This window comes from Adelges cooleyi, unplaced genomic scaffold (assembly GCF_023614345.1).
Source record: "Adelges cooleyi isolate 19-005CV unplaced genomic scaffold, UGA_ACOO_1.1 ACOO_flye_CR_arks_rails_tigmint_CR_PRNA_21, whole genome shotgun sequence".
NCBI lineage: Eukaryota > Metazoa > Arthropoda > Insecta > Hemiptera > Adelgidae > Adelges > Adelges cooleyi.
In genome coordinates, this window is record NW_026095871.1 from 8,754,286 (window position 1) to 8,780,764 (window position 26,479).

At 31.8% G+C, this 26,479-nt stretch overlaps 1 protein-coding gene across 1 annotated transcript in view; it reads right to left on the bottom strand.

Annotated features, from left to right (window-relative positions):
• Window positions 1–529: 529 nt before the first annotated feature.
• Window positions 530–26,479, bottom strand: part of LOC126834085 (uncharacterized) — a 36,754-nt gene continuing 10,804 nt past the window's right edge. Inside the window, exons 2-8 of the mRNA XM_050565741.1 lie at window positions 18,109–18,360; window positions 8,802–8,918; window positions 8,644–8,733; window positions 7,824–8,074; window positions 7,223–7,364; window positions 5,568–5,677; window positions 530–4,663 (exon numbers count right to left, since the gene is read on the bottom strand). Of these exons, the coding sequence (XP_050421698.1) occupies window positions 3,236–4,663; window positions 5,568–5,677; window positions 7,223–7,364; window positions 7,824–8,074; window positions 8,644–8,733; window positions 8,802–8,918; window positions 18,109–18,360 (2,390 nt within the window). The 3' untranslated portion in view covers window positions 530–3,235. The remainder of the gene's footprint in view (window positions 4,664–5,567; window positions 5,678–7,222; window positions 7,365–7,823; window positions 8,075–8,643; window positions 8,734–8,801; window positions 8,919–18,108; window positions 18,361–26,479) is intronic.

Genomic DNA, 26,479 nt, shown 5'->3' on the forward strand with positions numbered 1-26,479 from the left:
ACTTCAAAATGCTTTAACTTCAAAAATAATTCTTCAAATCAATTAAAGTACGGAGTACCTATACAAGTGGATAGGTAGTTTGAAGATCAGAAGTTGAATGCAATTTATATTAGTTAGAATATACGATTTAAAAAATCTTGAAAATTTCGAGAGATTAAAAGGACACTAATTAGTGTTAAAAAGCCTTTATAACATAATGCAGTTAATTACTTAGTCCACAAAAATTATGTATTAGATGTTTTTAGAGAAAACCCGTATATTTTTTTAAAAGTGTGTTTCTGTTTGTAATAAGAAGCAGGCAGTACTTAATGTGTTAACTTTTCACAGCTAATTAGCTTGAAATATAATCCATTAATTAAATATGGCATATATTTTTATTTCTATACAAACTTAAAAGTTATTGGTTTAAAATTATCTTCTTATTGTTTCTTCTAATTATACAACAAAATAATTTCTTCTTCAATTATGTTGTAACTTTATTGTAGATATTTTGGTCGATACATTAAAAACAGGTAAAATGAGAAAGTCATTGTTGTAGTTTAACGTCTTTATTTAATAAACATTAAAATATCTTATTCGAGTTTTGGAACAATAAAATAAAATCAGCATGCATATCAACCATGTACATAATAATATAATAATAATAGTTTAGTGACCTGCAATGTCTTACGTAAAAAACAAAGCAATGCGATGTTGTTGAACAGCAAACAACAAAACAAAATATATATTGTAACAAATAATTTCGATTTTTGTTTTCATTAAGGAATGACCTAAGGCACTTAAATATCAAAAGCCTCATATCTTTGTAGGTTACACGCTAGTAATTATTTTGGGGGGCCAGTTAAACCGTACAGATAACGATGATTATGTTATACGTATTTGATTCTTTAAGAACATGAAAACTTGAGAAGTTTTTCAAAACCTAATACTGATTTTATGTATTTTTATTTTAAAATATAATTAGTGCAGAATTTATAATAATACAGTATATAATATAATGATTGTAATTCGTAACAAAAGTCTTTAAAATTGTTTGTAATAAAAAATTACTGAGATATTAATATATATTAATAGATAATGTTACACAATATATTATATTATTATAATTTCACTTTAAATTAATTGAACATAGATTTTATTTTATTTGTTGCTAACAATGCCAATAAATTAGTTTATACAGCTGTGAAGATTAAACATTTTATTACAAATAATGAAATTATTTAATGGCTATTGCGAATAATGTGTACAATTTTAAAATATTTAGTTATTAACATAGTAAAGACTATTTAATCAATGTATATTATAAGAACTTGAAACTACAATTGTAAAATGTTATACTGATGACGCAATACCTTTATAATAGTAATTATTTTCTAATTACAAGTATTAACCGCAGTTATTAATTTGCAAGCGAAATATCATGAAAATTATATGGAAACGTCATTATACATATCATAATACATAATTATGTAATACACTATTACAAGTTAAAAAATTAATTTTTAGAAAATAAAACTATATTTTGTTATTCAAATATTATTTATAAAAAAGTAATCATTGTGGGATTCTTTAAACCGATTATCAAATATTTTATAACAAATTAAATTTCTCTAATAACATTAACACTGTATTATAAATAATATCCAGGTAGCCTCACGCTAAATTTAATTAGATATATATCACCCAAACAATTTAAAATAAGCTAAACATTTTATCGGTTCATTCCTATATAAATGCCTACTAATCATAGATTAGGCTTAAGTTATTATTTTTTAAGTATAAGCACCAAATTCAGACAGTGCCGTTGTCGATCGGTCACAAAATTATACAAAATTACACAAATAATTAGATAATATAAAATTATCTAATAATAATTTTTATTAGGGTAAACAATTACAGACTAAAAATTATCTAGAATATATTATATTATATTTTCTTTTGTTCGGTAATATTGTTAATTAGTTATAATTACAATTATTTTTTTAAAGAAACATTTAAGAACTACATAAAAAAATAATAATAACTAGTAATTGAGCGATGTTGAAATGGTTAATGTTTAACAAATCCCAAAACAAATTAAGTATTTTCCAATTTATACTTAAAAATCCATAAAACCCCGATGTTAATATTAAGTATACTCAATCACATTTGTTAGATTAAGAAAACATACGAAAATTTTCTACTCAAATAATATTTATTTACAAATTATAAAAGAAAAATTTGATATATTTTAAAAAAATATTGTAAAGCTATAATAAATTGATTTTAAGAAAACGGGATTGTAATAATATTGTGTTAAAATATATTTTCTAAAAATTATTTTATATTAAATTGTACTACAAGTCAAATATTGGAGTATTGATTTTCTATTTCAAGCAACTCGAAACTCTTTATTATTTTTCACTAAATCAGAAGATATTATTACAGTAATTACCAAATAAGAATACTAGAATAAAGTATAGTTATTATTATTTAAAACGAAATTCCGATATTTTAGTATAAGTATAGACCAGAGGCACACCGCACCCATCCATTAGACTGTTTAGGTATTAAATGATTTTAAAACAAAATAATCACAACAACGAACGAAATTTTATAACTTGTTATTCCAAAAAATGATTGTTTACGACAAAAATATTTTATTTTAATGTATAACGGTTAACAAATTGTATAATGAACTTATTAACAAATTATTCCCATCGGGAAGATCCAAAAACAGTCTCATAATTACACCACTTATTTTAATGGTGAAAAAATACATTTAAATTTGAAAAATTAAATGAACGAAACAAATAGTCGTATTAAAATCCGGTCATCAAATGCAGATGTTTTTTCTTTGTTGTTTTTTATGTATGTATTATTATAGGTATATTATTATAATAGTCGAAAACTTTATACTTATGTTTATATTATGTTAAAATATTATGGTCTGGGATAGATTAAACCTACTTGTATAGAACTGATTATAGTAGTTTATGTTATTCATATAATAGTTGTTTTGTTGTTTAACGCGGAGAGGAACTGCATAGATAGGGCCTTCTTAATTTGTATGTAATATTAATAATAAAAGTAAGGATAATTTTACTGGACCCAAAAATCTATCGTCCTCGTTTGCTTGTCTTATATATTATTAGATATATTTTGTACATACTGGGCATCTTTAATTATTATTTTAATTCGATTCCGATGTAACATTATAAAATTAAGAGTCATTGTGGTCTGCCCGTGGCCACGTTTATTGGGTCAGACAACATATGCCACCATTGGGCAGCATACCGCCGTTGGGCTGTTGAGGCGTTGGTTCGTTTGCACCAGCGGCAACTACGGCAGCAACCCCCGTGCCTTTGCCACCGCTAGGAGACGGCGCAAAGGGACAAGGGTTGCTTGGCACGTTTTTTGGACTCATCGGCTGTTCTTCGAAGTCGTCGTACTCGCTGTCGGCCTCGTCGTCGGTCGTTATTTCGGTGTCGTCGTCGTCTTGTAGGCACGACGAGGGCGGTACTACCAGTTTCAAGCCGCCCTGGTCGTTGAGCCACTTGGTTACGGCCTCGGTAATGGGTCCGGGTACGGTGGCCGCCGCGCGTGTCGGCACCGTCTCCGTATCGTCGTCAGTCTTAACCGCCGGTACAGCGTCTTCTTGCCTGCAGCCGATCTCGTTTTCGGTGTCCGAGTATCCGGTGTTTACGGCCGTGGCGAACGTCTCCTCTTCGACGGAATCGCACGAGTCAACAGAACGCGTTTTAGCGAACTCGAACCGGTGATCATCGGCCAGCGACCTGGGCGTGCACTCCAGCGAACAGAACTCTTCGTCTTGCACCCAGTCCGAGGTAGGGTTGATCGACAACTGACCGATCTCGGCGGCCACTACCTCGGTTTTCGTCACTGCCGGCTTCGGTTCTCCCTTGCCGGCAGAACACTTGCCACCGTCTTTATCCGGGTCGGACTTGGATTTGGCTTTTTTAGCGTTCAACATCTTAATGATGGGTGGTTCCATGGCGATTTTCGACGATTTCTTACCTCCCTCGTGGTGCGTTTTCTGTGATTCCTTCTTTTTGGTTTTCGCCGCTGCCGACTGGACGGCCTTGTCGCCCGCTGTTTGTCGCTGTTTCGTCTTCTTGTTCCTGTTCTTTTTCGTCGACGTCGTTGTCGTCGTCGTTTGTCCCGTTCCGTCGTTGGCGGCCTGAGTTTTCACGTGCTTGCCCTCCTCCGACTCTTTGACCATCACTTCGCTGTTGGGTGAACTTATACCGGAATCGGAGTTCTCGGCCGAATACCCGGCGGTCGGTTCGCCGTTCGGTCGGTCGTCCGTCGACGGCTCGATCGGCATCGGTTCTTCCGGTATCGCTTGGTATCCGATGGGTGTCAGGTGGTCAGTGTATTGCGGTATCGGATGGTAGAACGCGGCCATTGGATCCGCATGGTGATGGACCAGGATCGGTGGCCCGTGGAGGATTTCGAACGGTTGAGGAGAGCATTCCATGTGAAAGGGTGCAGCGTTATGAGATAACTGGACGGGAATAACGTTCACCGGTGTCGAACCACCGCTGTTGTTGGTCAACACACCCGAATCGGAAGTCTTCTCTGAGTCGAGTATCAAGTCACTGCTGGCACCCGACTGACTCTTTTGTTCCTCTGAACTTGAATCCGAATACTCCTCGGTGGTCTGTAAAACGATTTAATATTAACATTCAACCATTATCATCAAACATGCGCAATGTTAAATTTGTAATGCTTCTTCCCCAAAGTTATTTATGTATTATTATTTATTCGGCCGATCTTAACTACTAAAAAAATGGCAAATTGATTTTTGGGTTTGTAAGAGAGAATAGGTGAATTACGTGAGTAATACATGGTGAAGTAAAAAAAGTGTAGTTAGATGAAGTAAAAGACAGCAGATGTCGCAATTTATAGCGAGTTTAGCAATGGTGTATAAACGTGATCGTAATGAATATTGATTTAGACGTTTATGCCAATAGCTGAAAAACTGAAACCGGGCAAGATGTATTCATTTCAGAACGTTGATACCTGGTAAAACGAGATAGCAAAAAGACGGCGCCGAAGAAAAATAAGATCAATATAATGGATGAATGTTGTTAGAAGATGCCAGGTATCGTTACCGAGTAATCATACATCATTCACGAGTCCATGTATGCGAGGGTGGATGTACCCAAATACTCTAAGCTATCGCAATGTCATGTTTATTTTTAAACGGCATTATTGACCTTTTAACTACGAAAGTGTTTCGTATTGTCCGAGGCATTCTAACAATGCCGGCGTTCCTAAATTACTTATTTTTTCCTTCTCATTCCTCTTAAAATGTCAAGCGAATGTTATTTCCACACCACACGTATGCTCCGAGGTATGTCATGTGACTCTTATCACCTTTGTTGGTTACGGGTGATCATTTATGGAAACTAACTATACTTAAAGATCAGACGAATACTTGCGCCGGCATTCCGTTTTATATATACCATAGGCACATTACAATGAAAAACTAGCACCTGCACTTCAAATTTAGAAACACATAGCGTCATACCACACCGAACTAAAAAAATAAGTTAACTTACGCCTCCTCGCTTTCTGCGTTTCTTCTTCTTGCGTCGTTTACTATTAGTGTAATCGCAGCTTATCGACGGTGAAGGAGGAGATTGAGGCAGTGGCATTTGGATACTCATACCTAAAAATATATATATTAAGTTTTATATTGTAGCTCAAATAACCGTTTATTTAGTATCATTTGTGTAAGCTAAAAGCTTGGTGTATAGCGTAAACACATGTATATCCTGCATATTAATACTAATCTTGTTCGTCGAAATAATTTATAACCAGATGTTATAATGATTGTTAGCAACAGACGATACACGCTGGAAGATAATTCACAGAAATCTTGATGAATATAACACAGTTTAAAGGGACTAATGTCAATTGTCTAATGTTTGTATAAAATAACTCCGATTATGTAAGGAAACATTTTTTTTTTGTTAAGGAAATTGGATCACGAATTACCGAGATTCCAACTTTGTCGATTATTTTCAAACAGTTTATATAATAAGTGTAATTAAAGTTTAAACTAATACAAATAATATTATAAATTTAACGTATGCTCGGAAAATTTTGTTTTAACGCCATTATCCCGTTTTATAATCCATCAATGTTTATATAGTTAAACGAGGAGGAAGCCACGTGCCCCACGTTAATGCAATAATTAAACACTTTATTGAACCCATTCTACCGGACAAGTCCATTTATTTAACATTGTTTGAGGGGACAGCTCAATGTCGTGTACCCTATACGATATTTCACGGTTTCGCATCTGCATTATATAACGTTAAACGTCTCGTGTCAGAAGGTCGTTTGGATGACTGAAAGGGTGTTTTGGGCTAGTCAATTATTTTTTCCCTTTTACAACACCAACGTTAAGCCAGCACGTCAAGTCGTACGCTGACTTATTGACCGGCGCGACGGGAAACAAGAGTTACAAAAATAGTGATTGAAAATATGTCTTTTGGCCCGTATCCACGGTGCACGAGGTGACGGAAAATGCGTCACGTTGTATAGGTATGTTTTTAAAATCCAAAAATATTTACTCGAGCCCAACGGTAGACCGGAACGGAATACCTGGCAAACGGCTCGCGTAGAAACCGGACGTAAGGAAAGGCTTGTGAAGTTACATATTCTACGTGGATCCAGTTTTGACAAGCGATTTTTGTGTTATTGATTTACACCACGGTGAACGCTAATTGTGCTGAGATACAGTCAAGCACTACAGAAATGTCGTCTGGTCATCCGAGCCAAAGTTAAATTAAACACACGGAATGTTTGGCAATCCCCTGTACACGGTGATTGCAATTAGAATTTATGGACACGAACTATGAACGTCAAGACCAGATCATCGTCGGCACTTATCATCTCTGTCATCATGTTTGCCGACGTGGCAGTTGTCCGCGGATTAAATCTTTATCGCATAACGTCCGTCGTGGTTCATTGCCAAAGAATATAACTTTAGTATTAATATATCATTATTATATAATCGCTACCACTAACCTAATTACCTACAACCTAATTGAAAGTATTTTGAAAACTTAAGATTTTATGTATTATGATTAGCCCAAACGAGTGGTTTGAATGCACCCGTCGCTGTCATTCGACTGAATTACATATTCACAGTCAATCAATCATAGTATAATTCATACCTATAATAGTACCTTTATTAATTGCTTACCGTTATAGTTGTACAAAGGTGCACCAAACATATATCCCGGGTAGACATATGGTTGGGCCGGTTGATACAATGCGTGTTGTTGATCGTCGGAACCGAGTTCGTGGACACTACTACCCTCCTCCGAGCTCTGAGCACTGCAGTTCTATAACATATCAATTATTTTTGTGAGAATTAGCTGTTTAAATTATTTCGAATTAACTATATCTATGTAGCTGATCGTGGTTTTGAATGGATTTAGAGATTACAAAAAATAGCAGTATGCTCTTAACCACAGTTGTGCTATTTTAAACTTTTAGCCCTAATTCTACTGTACAAAAAGTGTCCGTAGTCTTTGATCGGCGAAATATTACACGATGAAAAACAATTTTCTGAATTTTTAATTTTCTAAGTTATCCCAATCGCTGATCAAAAACCGTGCTTTACGATACACGCTTCGTTCAGAATGGCTTATCAATTGTAGATACTTTTGCAAAGTATACAAGCAGCGTGGAAATCGACTCTCTGTTAGTGAATGTGAATCATATTTTACAATACACTAATACCTACAATCAAGTAGGTAAAATCCGAGCAATACTTGAAAACCAAAATTATCATTACTCACTTGCTGTGCATCTGCAGATGCGTGCTTTTTATTGTGTCTATGGGATTGGTAAACGCCAGGAGTCCACGGTTCATTACCAAGGTGTGGTTGTATGTTGGCCGGGTTAAACCATTCGACAGGTTGGATTGGCATTGGTTGGTACGGCATGGTAGCCATCATTGGATGACCGGCTGGTGGGTAATGACCCGGCGCTGGGCCCATAACCACGGTAACGTTTCCAGTATACGGGTCGTAAACTTCATATCCGCCACCTACAAGATGTATAAAATTAAAATTTTTTAAAATATTATCAAGTATCGATCAAACAACTGCGGGCAGTCTTGGAGGTAATTTTTTTAATGCATCAGCATAATAAACATTTTTAAAAAACGAAAGACTTTTCTCGGTATTTTTTCAAGAAGAAAAATTAATCTCTTGACTGTTTCACTGTTTGTATCAATTCGTGGGTAGGAACACATGTTTCGGCGCATAATGTAGTCGGTTCCCATAGACCGGCTGAGGATCCACGAGGTTAATCAACTGATTTTTCAAGTTAATTGACGACAGGCCTTTGAAGCAAGCCGGTCGTAACGACCAAAAAATTCTAAGCCATTAATAACATCTTTTCCCACTTTCTCAATATAATGAATTGTGAATGTAGCCAACATTGGTAGAATGTTATAAATGGGCACTGACGGTTTTGCTTATATATTTATTGTTATTAACATAATATAACATTTTAGTATGTTTGACGTTGCATTTGAATACACGGCATTATATCAGAAAATGTATTCAAGTGGAAGTGATTTGGTACGTTTTTATATTTCGATAAGAAACTTACCGTTAATGATGTACATTGCAGAGGGGTCAACATACTCGTCGGACGGACACATTTCTTCCCCCTGACCGATGGCGTCTGCGTTTAGAACATCTAAATGCCAAATTGTAACAATTAATTACTGTAAAATGATTAAACATTTATAGATTTTCAGCACTGACCTTCATTCTCGTTCGCAACCTCATTAATGACCGGCACCGAAGCATTTTTGCGTCTTCCAAGATAACCTTTTTTGAACAAAACGTCCTGTCTAGGCGTCGTAATCTTCGTGTACTCTTCTGTAACAAATAATAATTGGTCAATTATTATAATATACGGCGCTGGTTACACGTGGTTGTAATATAAACACACAATCGAAAATTCTAGTATAGTAGTATAGTAGTATAGTTTTAATTGTATTACATAATATGGTTTCACTTAGTTCTCATACCGTCCCGAGTTTGATACCTCATTTTATTTTATTATAACATTCATTTGAAAATATAATATGTCTTTTTATATTAAGAATGTGACTTCCTGACTTGTGAGATGGTGGAACTCTAAAGTTAACTCTACAGTTAGTACAACTCGAATTTGAATTTTTATTATTTAGTATCATAGACATATTAAACGTATATTCATGGTCCAAGACAGTGCTCACATCTTACCGGCGCACGGTGTGTCTAACGTCATTGCCGGTATTTCTCTGGGGAAATGAAAAAATGCGAAAACGCATTTCTATTATTTTGTGTCAAAAGCAAATCTGTACGGAAATTGTGTTGACCAACCAAAAACCTACGGGCACCGTGCAACTTATATTCAAGGCTCCTACCACACGAAATTTAAGTTTATGATGAAATGATATGAAATAATAATTGAATTTTATTTACCAACAAAATCTAATAATATTGATTACAAGTACAACCAATGCCGTTTCAATATTTTTTTTTTGTCAATTAAAATGAAACATGTAGGTAGGTTACTGGAGAGGTTAAATAATTTATTAAATCTATCATCTCAGAACGTTGAGCAAGTATTAGAATAATTTGTATCGTCGGTTAAGTACAAACAACCATTACCAACTATTGGATACAAAAATTAATGCATGTTTTATTATAGTTTGTGTGTAATCAAAAAATAAAAATATTATTAACAGTTTTTTACGGTTCACACCGTTGTAAACCATAAATCACGGTAGTGTTGTGTAAAAGTAGTAGTAAAAGCGATTTATTTAGCCGGCATTAATAAGAAAAAATATTTTTGTGTACACGCCAACTTAAGGGCTATAGTAATTCTAAACGAAATGCTTGCACGGGAGGTATGAATGATATTAAACCGTTATAGTACACATTTTATTTTTGTTTACTTGTCGGAAAATAGCAGAAAAAAATAAAAAAAACTATTTTCTTGATTTCATGCCGAATTTTCAACCGGAACACTGCGATAGAACACGATGCGGTTTTGATAGACGTTCTTAACAAGCATTTGGCAGACTTTAGTAACACTCGGGGACCATCTAACGCAATAAAAAATCTCTGTTGACGTGCCAGAAAAAAAAGAATACATAATAGTATACACCTATCATGTTGTATCAAAAGTCAAAGTTCCTACCACGAACAAACTGTACAGCCGAAATGCGTTTTATCAATAGCGAGCGCCGAGGTTAATAAACTGACTTCGTTTTGAAAACAAAATTATTCGTTGCCGTGGGTAACAATACAAGCTATAATGTCGTTTTTTTTTTTTATAGACAAAGTACTCTGGCTAAGGTGAGTTTTAATTAGTAAAAATATTATCAAAACAACGTCGGTTCAACAGAAATACACGCGCGCAAGTAAATAATACAAAAGTCAATTTAATCAATTAATGAGACCAAGGCCAAAAAAAAAATTGTTATCGTCGACTGTTATATTTCAGTATAACATTAAATAAAATGAAATGTTTGTTTTTGCATCGACGTTCGTTCCTAAAAAAAATGTATTATTTTTATATTAATAAATTCCACTTATTGACTTAAAACGTTTTCACTTTACGTTAGCACATCAATAGTATAGCAGACTCGTCCACATTGGCCGTGTTTTCGTTTTTAACGAATTATGATTTTTTTTTTTGTCGAGAGTAGACAGTTTTGTTAAATAAAAACTCCAAGCTTAGTTTTGTCGACAAGACATCAGTGTGACTTATGTAGGATCATGTACGATATAGATGGACGCTTTTGACGATTATCGTTTATTGAGGTGCTTGTTTTCTTGTTGTGAACACTAAACCTCACAAGGAAGTCACTCGTTATAAGTACGAGGATCGATTAAATGGATTTAGCAATACACATAGAGTTTAATGCACGAAGAACAGCCGTGGAATCGATAAAAAGGCCAGTCAGGTCATTGTCCTAAAGTGCTCCCGGAACGTTGCACCATCGCAGTATGCCCGCATAGGGGAAAAAACTTTATACATAAAAGCCAAGTCGTGTAAGTCACGAAAATCATTCCGATGACGAAAACCTATTGGGAAAACGTACAAACACTAAGGGCATCGACTTTAAACTGGTCAGATTGTATTGTACAGTGCGCACTTGTTCTATTTTATAAATATGTGAGATAATTGTAACCGTCTCAAGGCTACTCTCCCTTGGACATCAATTCTCAACGGTACGATTACGACTGTGCGATTATATAAAATAATAATTAATTATTATAATCGATTATTTTTAACGAATAAATAATCATCGAATAACCGTGCAACCGTTTGTTAATCAGTTAATCGATTATAATGGATTTTCCTTTAAAAAAATCTACTATTCAGCAAAAAAATAATCGCGCAGTACTAAAATAATATACAAGTAGTAGGTACGATGCTTAAATTTAACCGAATATCGTTTTAACGCATGGAATTCGTGAACGTATAAACCTTATCTGACACCACAATCGTATTAAGTCCTAGACGTAAAACTATTATCAGATTATTTAAGATCCGTTTATCGGATGCTGCAGAACTCTCGAGTGTATGACAAAAAAGGCGAGTCGATTCGTTCTGGATTTAAATTTGCAATTTGTGCAATTTTATCTGTTCGTCTAATGATAATTTACACCAAAAAAAAAAATCGTTAAAGTGTGTTTGACGTTAAGGATAACAGTGAGGATAAACGCGAACGTGCTTGGATTTGCATGGCGTACGATAATAATAAAATAGAAACAGAGGATATATAATTCGTAAAACGGGGCGCGGACAGCTTAAGCATTTTTTAACGGTCAAACGGTTAAAATGTTGGCATCGACTACTGCGGTTTGGCGGTTTATGCCGAATTTAGCTTAGAAAACAAAAATATCAAGGCAAAGTCAACGCTATAATTGTTTGGAAAAAAAAATCCTTTCAAAAACTCCCATCGAATAATATTATTATGACAACTACTATGTTACTTTACCATGAACAAATGTTTGTTTATTTAAATAAAAAATAAATAAAACCCCGACACGTGCACGGTACGTTTTGTACAAGGAAAATGTACAGCTATTATTGCGTGTGCCGAGACACTTAGAACCACCCCAATTTATTGCTCTGTAAATGTCAATTCGTTTGTTGTCCATGCATCGTAAAATTGTCTACTGAAGTCTCTGTAGCCTAGAGAATTCGAAACCGTCGGAACACCATCTGAGAAAAGAACACAAGTAAACGTTTTACACCATTTAACGAATGGGCACATTTATAAATGTACCTACTACTCGTATGGGTATAAACAGAGGTACCATATCGTAATTATTGTTTGAATAGGTAAGAATTAAATTTTTTTTTTCATTACTAATACAAAAATCTATAGTTTTTTTCTATGCGTTCATCGAGTACGGGGCTATTATTGTAATTGTTTTTACAACTTTCTCATCGTTTTCTGCGAAATTACACAACTTGGTAAAAAGGTTTTTTTATGTATTTTATGTTGTTTGCCGATTTTTTATTTTTTAGTTTAAAAAAACAGCCATAGAGGAAGACAATAATTTAAGCATACTTATAAATATTTCATACAATTCGCAAACACATAATTGTTGCACAAACAATGCTCAAATTGTGGTATTATTATAGGGACTCGTAACAAAAATGATAACTGTTATCATTAAACGGTTTTACTAATTAATCTTTCAGCGTAAACATGATATTAATCAATCAACTCATTAAACGCATTCATATTTAATTATTATTCTCCCGCTTCAACATATTATAGCTGGTTGAGGGTTTCGTTTTATTTTAATATTAAATTATTACATTTATTTGTAAAATTATAACGTTTTGTTGTTTTTCATAATAACAGCCAAAATTAAAACCCAATGACAGCTATGATGTATTATGGCACCATCGTTTAATCGCCCGCAGGAGAGCAAAAATGTGTTCAAAGTAGTATTAATAACGGTTGTAAAAAAAAAAAAAAATAATAGTAATTCCAATAATTTCTTTGATATTTGAGTGTGGTTGTTATTATATTATTATTGTACTCGCGAATCGATCACGTGCTCTTAATTTGTGATTACTTAGTAAGCGCAGCTGAATATCGATTTTACCGTCGTTAAACTTTAATAAGATTCGACCTTGAACGAAATTTTCGAAACCCGGCCCAGCAGATTGTTAAACCGAAACGTAGAACCCATTATACGATAATATAAGTGTTACTCAGAACGAGAACTCTAATATTATACTATTATTAATATTTGAAATTATAATAATACGCATCTGAAGCAATATGATGTTGATTCAAAATACTCAACACGGCTAGCGGCTGTTGTGCGAGAACATCCCAACACGTTCGGCGTTCGCTATAAATGATGTCTAATTTAATATTTATTACCATCATCCGTTTACCGTATAATTCTACTAGTTTAAAAACACAGTATTTATAATACAAATATTGTATTTAAACAGTACTACACACACACACACTCACACAGAGTACATATTATTCGAGGAACTCAACAGCCAATAGGGGTGTAAATAACCATAAAACTAATGTAAGTTATGTCCCTTGACTTCTAAGCGCCTCATTTAGTTTTTCTTCCAATTTGATTGATTACTAAACGGTTAAGTTTTTGACCATGAGACCCAAACTCCCAATTAAAATGTCCATAATTAACTCAACGGTTGTTTACAATATTATAAGCAGTAGCTGGAAGTCGTTAAATTGTTTTTTTCTTATTAAAACGGTGCACACTACTATAGTATTTTATTATCCATAGTAGGTTTATAATCGTTGCCTGTCATCATTAGACTACTTTAACGAATAATATTATATCATTAAATTAAATGTAGATAATATATTTTCTCAGTGTCGACCTTACTGCGCTAATATAGCCATTATCTGTTTCGGTCTACGGTTAGGCAACACTTATAATTATTATTGCACAGACTAGACATTTATATGATATATACCAAGTATAATAATAGTTTGGTTTACTGACACCAACACTGATCAAACACTTGTACTCGTTGTTTTATATGATATATGCCGTTTGTTATGCCACTGGTGTGTATAAGCTAAGGGAAAAATAATAATAAGTTTTTTTTTCAAAACAAATTTTCTATAGGTATAGTAAAGTCCTTCCTAAATTAAAATAAATCTGTTTTAAAGGTTCAAATAAAGTAGCCCACATGACCACAGTAAAATATTTTAGTATCTACTTAATTCGAAGGACTAAACCCAGTCAGAATATGTGTAGTTTATTGTAAGTTGATTTTTTCATCTAGCCAGAAACAAATAAATACGAACAGATTACTTTTTGCGTCTATCATTTAATCCAATTCACCATTAGCAAGGGAATTAATAAAATGTTAAAAGAAGGACAACTGAGTTATTTTTTCTTCCATTATTGCCAATCCAAATTACATGCAATCTGCTTGTCTACTTCTGCTTTTCAGTTAGGTATAAACAACATGTATTCCTGTTATCGATAAGTGTATTCCATATACGAGTAAAATTTTCCAATTTATTACCGATAAAATCAAATCTAATGAAAATTATTTTCTAATCTAAATATATTATATACTTGACATACTTTGAAACACGTTTTGTCGCAAAGATCACATTCAGCCATTTATATTATAATAATAAATATTCAATTAAAGTAAAATTGTCTTGATTTGTGGATCTATATATATATATATGAAGGGCACAGGGGAAAAACGGTAGTTGTCACATTATGAAAATTTTAGATTATAGCAAAAAAAAAGTTCGTGAACTCCTCTCCCTCTTACATAAGAACAAAAAAAAATCACATTAAATGCTATTCTAATAATAAATGTATTCATTGAAACAAACTATTTGAAAAAAAAAATGCATAATGTGACTACTGCCGTTTTTCCCCTGTGCCCTTCATATATATTTTTTTAGGGGATTGAAAACAGTTTTTAAGGAGTTAGAATTGCAATATTTAAAAAAAAAGTGGTTTTAATCAATTTTGGCCATATCGATTTTTTTCTTATAAACGCAGCACATTGATATGTAGTAGTATTATTAGTTTATGAAACAACTATATTTTGTTTATTTTATTATAATTTGGCAGTCGGTTTCCCAAAAAATGTAAAATGTACTTATGTGTTAAATAACAAATAATACGTATAAATTTTACTTAGTGCTAGAGACAGCTTATTTTCCGCGTGTGAAATGATAATAAATCGTTAAACTTTATTTTTCCCCCTCACATATTATTCATACTAATGATTACTATTATTTTTTTTAATTATTGAAAAGGGAAAAAAGTTTATAGCATTTTTATCGACATCTACATCCCCAACGAGTTTCAAGTTTTAAAAATGTATGTTTAAGCTTCCCTTGTATTATTACCAAAATTGTTGTTTACAAGACACTTACGCTTATGGTTATGAGTTTACACGATTTTATATCAAAGTGCCAGAGTGGAAATTTCAGTTACTCCTTTTGTATCTTCCGCTTGCAGGTCTCCAATTGTTATTTGAAACGATCGTTTATCATTAGACGAACAGTTTAATGTGTTGGGAAAACAATAACACACCCATGTATTCCTAAGGTTTCCACAGAAAGGGTTGATGATTTAGGGCTTTTAATATCGGATTGCACTCGATGCGGGTGCGTTAAGTACGAACGGATTAAGCGTCCGTCGATGTATCGCGTCACGCGGGCCACTAGTGAGACGATAGTGGGTACTTAATTTTTCAAATAAAAAGCGTTTTAGAATATAAATAAAAATAAAAATTTAAGAAAACGTTTTCAATATCAAACGTACGGTGACTTAACGTCAAAACGACATTTTTATAAATTATAGAAAAATAAATTGAATTACTTTTTTTTTTTTGAGAGCATAACCTTTCTTTACTAAAAAATATCAAATACCGCTCCATTATTTTATTAATATTTTCCATAAACAATAAAATCATACTTCATAAATATTTAAATATTACTAATATTATGTTATTAAATTTAATTAATAAACTAATAATCAAATAGTACGAATTAAGATAAACAGGTTGTCATTTTGTAATTTCTAATTTCTATGTCGAATATGTCATTATATTTCTATCAAACTGTCAACAGAACACAATTATTAATCAAGGACTCGTGCTTCCAGCGGCAGACGCGTTTAAATTAATTCGATTTCGTGGCCTTTAAGATCCATAAAATGTTAGTATTATTTCTAATAAACTTTTACGCGTCCGACGAAGTCAACCGACATTAAAAAAAAAAACAAAAGCCTACAACAGTAAAAAACCTCAAAGATATGTCTGCAGCATGACAAATGTACTTAATTCATTATGGCGTTCCTGGACGCTATTTAGTTTCAGTACAGTCTCAAAATAACTCATTTACACGTGCACTGGTCGACATTTAAAAATATAAAACGAAATATTCAGTCAAACTCGTTTCAACCTTAACGGACGCAGAAAGATAGACCATAGGTACGGAAATAACCTGTTCATTACAAAAAGTTTGCTTTTTTCGAAACATTATAATACAACTATCACTCGACGCCAATAAAAAAATGTACGACTTAGATATTCATAAATCATTTAGTTGCTCAGTTGCAGTGAAGACTTGTTGTCGGGAGGCCCATAACATTGTGAATTATTACTATATAATGTTAACAAACTTGCCAACAGTAATCATTTTAATCTTACCATTTGCACAATATTTACTAACTTTTTGATTTATCATCTATACAAAATATATCATAACTATATTTTGTAATGAAATGAACTTCTCAAAAAACAATTTAAAGCTTTTTATTATTTTCTAGAATTAGTTAACTTTTACTTTGGAGATCATGGAGTCGCCAAACATTTTTCTCTATGTATAATTTTGGATTTGGACCAATTACCACCGGCGAGGGACTAAGGTGGGGTCACTTTAAATTATCACCGGTTTAAAAAAAAAACTAAAATCAAACGAAATTTAAAAATATCGGTTTGTTGAGAGAATGTAATTTATTTTATTTTAGAAGCATTGCGTGTACAACGTGTACACCCAATTTCGTCCTTTACATTTTTAAAAACTATGAATACTTTCGGTTACACAATAACATATTTTAAACTTAAAGAACCCATTAAAACCAATATTTAGTAGAATTACCTTGCATTCTAACGGTTCATTAACCACCTATTGATTGATTTGATGGTAAACTTTTAACATCTCGTTTTCATTTTTGTTTTTTTGTTTGACTAACAAACTAAATACCAGTCTAGAATTATAATGAGTTATGAACACTCTTAGACTACTTATTACAATTTACAATCCTAGTATACCTAATCTTATAAATAATATAACTTCACATAGTATTTGACTAAAAACTTTATTGTGGACATTATCGATTTTGATGTTTTAAACACATAAAAATTCAGGGAATATGATTGAATACAGGTAAGATGCATTAAAATTAAATCAAGTCATAAGATGTATAGGAAAACAGGTGCGATTCGTCTCTATATTAGTATAATAACGAATGCGTCGAATAACAGAAGAAGAAGACTTTGTGTCTGGCAAAACCAAAGAATGGTTTTCGCGATGAAAATAATTTTACAAAGACTTGAAAGTTAAATAGTGTGATTAAAAATACAAATAAGAAATACTTGAAAGTATTTTATATGAACAATGTGGTTCTATATGGATAGTGGACACGCATGCAAAATGTAGTCAATATCAGAAGAAATAAAGTTAGAAATATTTGAAATGTTGTGTCATAAATTGTTAAACATCTATTTGACTGAGATAGTGTGATGGAGAAAAGACAACTGAGAAGTCCAAGAATGAGATGGATTAGTGCAAACTGATATACCTATTTATAACATGTTTTTATATAATATTTAAAGAATTTGGACGTTTTGGAAGATTGATTCGCGTGTAAGACAGAATATAAAATAAAAAAAGAAAGTTTAATAAGATGATTTTTGAAAATGAATAAACATTCGGGAGAGTTTGTACTGCACTTTAGTGTTGACAAATAAACTACTTGTGGTGTTTAAAGTATTGTAAAAATCATTTACCTTCGTTGAAAGTAACAGTGGTGGTGGAAGTGGTGGTCGTGGTGGAGGTGGAGTTTGACTGGCTGCCCACGTTGGACACCCCATAGTTACCTCCCCCGACTCGGTACGGCTGCTGGTGCAGATGATGGTGAGTGCTACCTCCTCCACCTCCACGTCTACCGGCTGCAGCGGCAAAGTTCACCGGTCTGGCGTCGGTCGCGTGTCGGCCAGACTGTTGGTGCGGGTGGTCCGGCGCCGTGTACGGTTTGTCTCCTGCAAAAACAACGTAATAAGTCCGATTAAACAATAATATCAGCATTAGAAGCAACTTGACCGAACCGAAACCGCCAAAGTGGTTCTCAGACTTGTTCACAACCGTGTACCCCCTCGAACTATCACAATTAAACCCCTCGTTAAATTTTGATAGTATAATAATAATAATTTGTTAGAAATCATTGTTAATTATTAAAAACCATTGAACTTTGTATTCTCCGTAGTATAAGGTCATGTTGAAAACGGTAGATGATAAAAAGATATGAAATTGTAACGTGTATTATAATAATTTATTGTTATTAGCTACAACTTAATAGCTGTGACTATAAAATGTTCATTATGTATAGGTAAATTTTGTTCTATCTACAATCTCATTATTACACAATAGAAAATCCATCAGTTTTTTAATACCTTTGAGTGAACTCTAGTATGACCGAACATTTACGCGACTAGAATTATTAACCTTTTGAAAACTCGAACGCCCTTCTGACGTTATTTATTTGATAGCTGATAACACTTATGTCTATTTATTTAACGAATATTTATGATGGACTTTATATTAGCGTTATTATTGTAAAGTACCACAGTAATTCGTTGCAAGAGTGTAATTTTATCGACATTTGAAGGATGCCCTGGTTTGCAATTAAAGTATATGACTCGTCAAACCAAATCGATTAGCTTGTGTGAAAACCTAAATTATTATTTTTTATTATCCAATTTAGAAAATATATAATGTCAATTGAATAGGCGCTTGTATTTTAATCAGTAAAATATAAGTAGGCCACAGAGATAACATCGTTAAATCATTAAAAAAAAATGAAGTTTAAAAGGTCATAAAATCATATTAGCAATGAGTTTTTGAAAATGTACTTCCATTATCTTAACTCAATAACATAATACTGGTTAATACCAAAATCTTCTAATGACAATTATTAGAATGGAAATAAATTGAATAAAACTAGTGATACCAGCAATGATGTATGGAATGATTATTGATCATTAAATGAAAATGGTAGTATCGACAAACAGAAAATGTTGAATAATTGTGGTATTTTGGGATTTAAAGCAGAACATATTACTATATTAGACAGAACAGATTAAGATAAAGGCTTAGGCATGTTGAAAGATGGAAAGGAAATATAATAGGTAATAAAACGATTATAAGAGGTTGGAGTAAAAATATTAAAAATATAAGAGGTAGACTGAAGACTGAGTGGATATAGATGTTTTAAGATATCCGGGTGATATGAGTGCGTGTGAAGGGTGAATAATCCCACTTCTATAGAGTAACCTTAAGCAGAATAATGAACTGTAGTTGTGTTAAGATACACATATAAAAGAACGAATAACAGTGCAGATTATAAAAAGGAATCACATCTTGCAAAATGTTTTCGACTCAATCGAGCATTCAATGAAACAACGTTGTGCAATAATATTATAGATATAGTATACATGTATATACATATAAATAGAAGGATAAAGAGAGACTAATTATTCTTTTAATTATATGGACATCACAGTAAATGGTCTGTAATTTTGAAAAACAGAGTGGCAAGTCGTGGACAATACTAATTAGCGTTATGTAACAAGTAACAACACGTATTCTTATAGACTTAAAAAAAAATTATTACTGTAAACCGGATTGCTGATTAGCTGGTTTACCTACCAGCTCGATAAGAACTAATCCTGTTTTCGAAAGACGGTAGTTATCTCGTTTTCAAATTAACTGTTTTTCATATTTATCCCAGTTTCCAATTAATTAAGTAGAGTAAAATGTGTGCACTACTTAATTAAATCAACTGAATATTATTATTATTACTTATATATAGAAATATATTCTGGAACTGTAGTTCCGACATTATGAACCCAATTACATGCATGCGGTTTCAAAACGGTCCTCGGTGATCTCTTCAAGGTAAATTCCTATTAAAGTTTGTGCCATCGTTTCGGCTAATGCTTAAGGCGTGTGATTTCCATCTTATCGTGTTTTTGATCTATAACGTGGATTTATTTTTTCAGACCTGGATTTACTTACTGGGCAAATGATACTTTTTATAGCTCGTTTTTATAGACCATAAAGTGTCTATTGCCCTATTTGTTCTACAAGATTATATTTACATCCTTACAAAAATAGGCATGGAAATAAACCGTTTTCCTGTATGCTATTGACTAAATTCGATGTTGAGTTGTAAATTTGTATAAAAGGTGACTTATTCGCGCTGGAAAATACTTAATGTATTTTGTTCAAAGAAAATATTTGGGTTTGAGGACTGATTCACATGGAGGTTTCTTTTAAATAATTTCATTATTTCAAAAATATATCATTTTTAATTATGATTTGAACACGTAAATTGTATTACGGATACGATACAGAAATTAAAACAAACGTTTCACATATAAACAACGAGTGAAAAATTGTATTTATTTTTATCGTAGTTAGAACTCGCAACACAAATATATATTAAATATTAGCAAAATATTTTTATATCTCATTTTGGTAGAGAGTAAAATATATATAAAGCCAAATAGTAATAATTTTTCCTTAATATTATACATTTATATCTATAACTAATACATGAAATGTTTTAAAAATTGCAAACAAATGTTAAGACAATATTATTTTTTCTGATTTTATGTGTAAAAAAAAAACAGTGAAATGCAAACTATTAAAAAAATTTTTTTAAATGAATCCAACCTCTCTCCTTGTAGTAGTTTTCAAACAAAAATGGCATTTTCACTTTTAATTGTGATACAAATTATAACACTGTTTTCTTCGGAGTGAAAAGTGAGAGCTTACTTTGGAAGGCCGGTTAATTACCGACAAAGAATCATACGATTACATTGTATAAACATTTAAATTCATTCTACATTTTAACATAAAATTAAAAAAATAAAAAGACAATCCCCATGAATGCATTTAAAAAATTTTTCTCTTTCGGCCTATATTAGTTTTTCATACTTTAATATAGCGCAAAATTTAATAAATAATCATACAATTATTTACTCATAATATAGCAAAAACGAATACAACATAAATAAATAAAAGAGATATTTACCTTGGTCCAAAAAGACTACATGTAATAGCTAATGTTATATAATATTGTATATATGTTATTATAATATTCTGATAAACACATAAGGTCAATAAGGAACCCGTTTATAATAGGCCTCGAATTTGTGTTTATTTCATATTCAATAAAAACCATAGATTTCCCTCCCTTCTCACTGTAAAAAAATAAAAACAACAAATAATTTTAAACCTCTTGTTTTTTTAAAATTATAATATAAAAATCATTGTTGCAGTAGTAACTTCAAAATTAAGAAGGTATTGAAACATTGAATAATAAATTATTGTTCAAATTAGAAATTTGTCTCTTGCTTACTTTTTAATATTTTATTACCTACCTCAATCATTTTTGGGACCCTGACTACTGCAACATTGATTTAAATATTCGAATATCTTATTTCAAGAAAATTAAGAGGTTTCAAACAATTTTTTGTTCAAGAAGAGGGAAATAAATACATTTGTATTTTACACCTACTATTAAACAAACAAAAAGTTTAAAAATATAATGTTTTAGTTTTTATTTAAACAAAATTGGTAAAGCGGTTTAGTTGAAATTCACTAATAACCTGTCGAAAAAGGTTCAGATTTACGACCGGGATGTGAACTGTTATCAGCAGCATTAGAGCTAAACATACTCGACTTGGTCATTGCACCAGACGTCGCCATTGAGAACACCAGTCATCTTAAGTACCTTCTTAGATTCAGAGATAATTTTTTTTGAATTTACTAATCTTTACTTACGATTCCAATATAATAATAAACCTAGCTAAGAACACTTCAACAAATTTACAGATTATTTTAGTTTACATTTCATCAAATCGGTTCGGTAGCTTAAATGGAAAATAAAAAAAAAACAAATATACAAACAGACTACTTACATACATATACATAACGCATTATCCTCTTTCAATCGCAGTCACATTATCAATAATGTGTCTCAAATGTCAATTATTAATAGCCGTTTAATATTATAATTTGGGTCAGCACAATTACATATTTTTATGTGTTATTACTTATTACTATTGTATTTGTTAGATACACGCTGATATCTCGAATCCATTTCTGAGAACATCTTTAGAACTAAAATACACATTGTATTCAATACTCACACCCGCCTAATAGCTGCTATTTGCTAATAAAAAATCACGGCACGCAATTCACTAAAATTTGTTTTTGGTTTTGAGATTTTGTGAAAAATATTATATGTATAATGTTTGTCTGATGTTTTAAAATAGAATTCTTATTAAATGTATTTAGGGAATAATAATATTTAGGGAACATAAATGAAATACTTGTGTTATTACTGTAAATATGTTTGTGATTATTAATTATTATTATAAAATAATATAAACTATAATACTTGAACGTTATTTGAGATAGTTGGTTTGATTCAACAAATTCAGATTATACAATAAAGTTGAATCAAAATTCACAAAATCAATAACGAAAATATTTTGAAGCTTAAACGTTTTTGTAATTTTGCATCAAATATAATTGGGCGTTTACGATACACAGTTTCACGGTTAGATATGTTACTTTAGATTTAAAATTTTAGGCCAATTGCTTACATAGGAATTTATATTTCCTTAATAGCATTGTGAGCCTATCTTTAAGATAGTCGTTGTTTTTTGTTGGTCTCTGACAAACTATATGTTTTGGCATCATCCGACGACTTGTCGCCCAGAAGGACCAAATCAAAAATAGTCAAGCCTGCGCGTTTCATGCCCGTATAAATCTATTTTCGACTTTAAGCAACAACAAAGCTTGTATACATATTTTTATTTTTCATTTTGCAAAACCGCCTTAATTTTTAAACTTTAACGTGATTATGTTATGTGTGGCCCAACAAACACACAATATAATTGACAACACTGATTTTTTATGGTTATCTTATACGGTACATAACGTATTGTAAGATCTCAGTTGTAATACTACAGGTATTGTGTGTAGGCATAAAAACAAATTAGTGAGAATAGCGAAAAACTACTAAAAACTTATTTGTTATTTCGTTTTTACGAGCTGATGTACAATCACATATTAATATAGTTGTGAATATTGTGTGGAACTGAAGGACTCGTTTTTTTTTTCATTTATCTTTTAAAAATTTGAAGTGAAACGAGATAAAATAAATATTTTTTTTATTATTAGTACAATAATCTTTGAGTCGTGTTTTAATTACTTCGGTAAACAAATTTTGGGTGATAATAACTATATTATAAATAAATTAGTTAAACATGAATCAACTATTAATATACCATTAAAATACCTTTTAGTATGTTCTACATTTTTTGGCTTTTACAATAGGAGTTATTGTAATTTCCATTACTATCAAAAAAACTGTATACAATTAATGCAGTAATATTTTATTTGTATTTTACTTTGTGGCCCGAATTAGAAAACGAGTAGAAATTGTTGGTTTTAACATGTAATAACCTTAAAGTATATGACTGGAGTAATGGTATAAAATATGTAAAACTTATAATTTTAAACAATTGCTTTATGACTTTTTACAAATAACATTTAAAATTGTATAATGTATTAATGAGTTACTTTCAAAAATAATTGGACCCAAAATTATGATATTATGATGTTAGATTTTAGGTGTTGGTATTTATTTTCTTCTTCCCTATTTTATTGAAAGTATATATAAGTATAATCAATACTTTTAGTCAATGGATAATATATCGAATCGTACTATCGCGAGAAGAGCCGTTTTGTTTAGCGTAATGAATGGTATGTGCTTATTGCAATGACAAAAAACACATTATCATAAATTAATTTCCAACTAAGATAAAAGAAAAACATTTAGAAATAATTGAAAATATGAATTATGTATCTCTATTGTTATAGTCAGCATTTTTTAACGTTCATATTTTTCATTGTAACCATACTTAAAAACATAAAATCATAACATAGATTTATTACAGAACAAAACTTATTTGAGATAAAAATGAAACAACGTCTATTTAAAACAATTTATATTTAAATTGATAAACAAGTATCACGTTATAGTAGTTATTAACTAGTGCAACTAAAACATATTATAACTTTGACTTCAGAGTAATATATATAAATACTATAAAATATATCTCATTTATAAAACCCTATTTTCAAGTCAATTGATACTGCCACTAATCTCGCAAACAAATAGTCTATAAGGCCTTAAGGCTACGATAATAACTATTTGAGTTCTAAGTATGTACTTTTTTTAAATAAAATAAATAATAAACTATTTATCGCGTGACTAATTTTATGCGACTCTCAATTCACGTGATTGTAAACTTTAAATTGGAATTCGACAACTAGTAACACGTGATCTTCATTTTTGAGGTGGCTTGACACTCTTTGAATTTTTTTATCTCCTCCGCTGTCATAAAAAAAAATTGCTTGACGTTTAAATTTGTTTTTATTATTGCTATTCAAAAATAATACTTCTGAACAAAAAAACTTATCGGACTACTTGCGTGAGAAACGTGTATGATTTTTTTTTTTAATGATGTTCTAATTTCTTTTGTATTATTTTTACAACACGTTTGCACGTGTTCGAGTAACGGCACATTTAAGAACCATATGGACGACCTGTGTCCCGCATTATTGCGCGGCTCTTGCACGGTATGCCGCCTCCACCACCGTACACACATATTATACATACATACATATCGATTGACCCCAGGCAGAGAGAAGCCCCCTAGTTGCAATCTAATAGTGTTAAACGTGTGGTAAGCAGACGCACGTTGTAAGGGGTTTGACAGACGTCTAGACGCGAGATCTTCTGTTTGTGTTGTTTTAGTCTTTAGGTATGCGGTAAGTATATATATTTTTTTAAGTCACGTTTTATCTGTCCTCAGCTCTGATCTCCGAAATGCTCAAAACGCTATGTTCCCACGTAAGTAAATTTGTCGCATACCCACATCAACCGTCATATTAACGCCGTTTACCCTGCGATAGGCACAGTGCAAACATATAATATGCACTGAACCCGTTTGAATAAACAAACTGCGAACAAAAATATAACAACGAAAAGTATACTATTACAGGAACACGTGTAGGTACGCGTGTATTGAAATTATTTTACATATTTCAGGGGTAATAACCGATTTGTTTTATTAACTTTTCCCCGGTCCCCCATGTATAATTCATTTTCAGCTACGACCCGCATGAACATTTACCCGACATTAAATTAAGCAGATTGAATTGATCGAAAATAGGAAAACAACAATGTTCTATTAATGTACATAAAGAAATCTAACAAACAAAATATTTTGTCGAATTAAGGTTAATCGATGAATGTAAACTTTGAACAGCAATTAGAGTTATACATATTTATGTTACGTTGAGATGTGTTAAAAATATTAAAAGCGTACCAATAGGTTTGACATCTTATAGGTAGCTCATGTACAATTATTGGCTCATTAACATAACGTTAGCACTATCCGCTTACGGATACCGTCCAGTTTTAGTTTTTATTTTGACTGATACTATGAATTTTAGAAAATATTAAGTAAAATAAATTTCAAATCTAGGTATTATAACTAAAAACGTTATTACATATTATGTATATTCGATATACCATTAACCAAATATTATTGTTGTGGGTACAATTATTGTATTTATTATTATTTTATAAATTGTTAAAATGCTCGGGTCTGATAAACCCAGTGAAGGGTTAAACTACTTATTCACATACAACCCATACAAGCATTTTAACTACAATACGGTATTCAATAGGACACCGATCAGTTTAGAAACGTTTGTGGTCACGTGGGGCCATTCATGCACGGCTTGAGTGACGTCCGCAACATTGCGTTTATTACGTGAAAATAAAAAGTTTCAAAATAATAAGCAAAAAAAAGCCATTGATAATAATAAAAATAACCACGTGCATAGTAAGTTGAAAAAAAAAAATAAAAACCACTCACTAGATCAATACTTTTAATACTTGACAGTTGTTTTCGCTTACGCCACTAGATGCAGCAGACCTAATACGATTACAAGTCACACTATGAACTGGTGCGGTTACGGTTTCGGTCGTTGACAATAACCGTTGGTTAA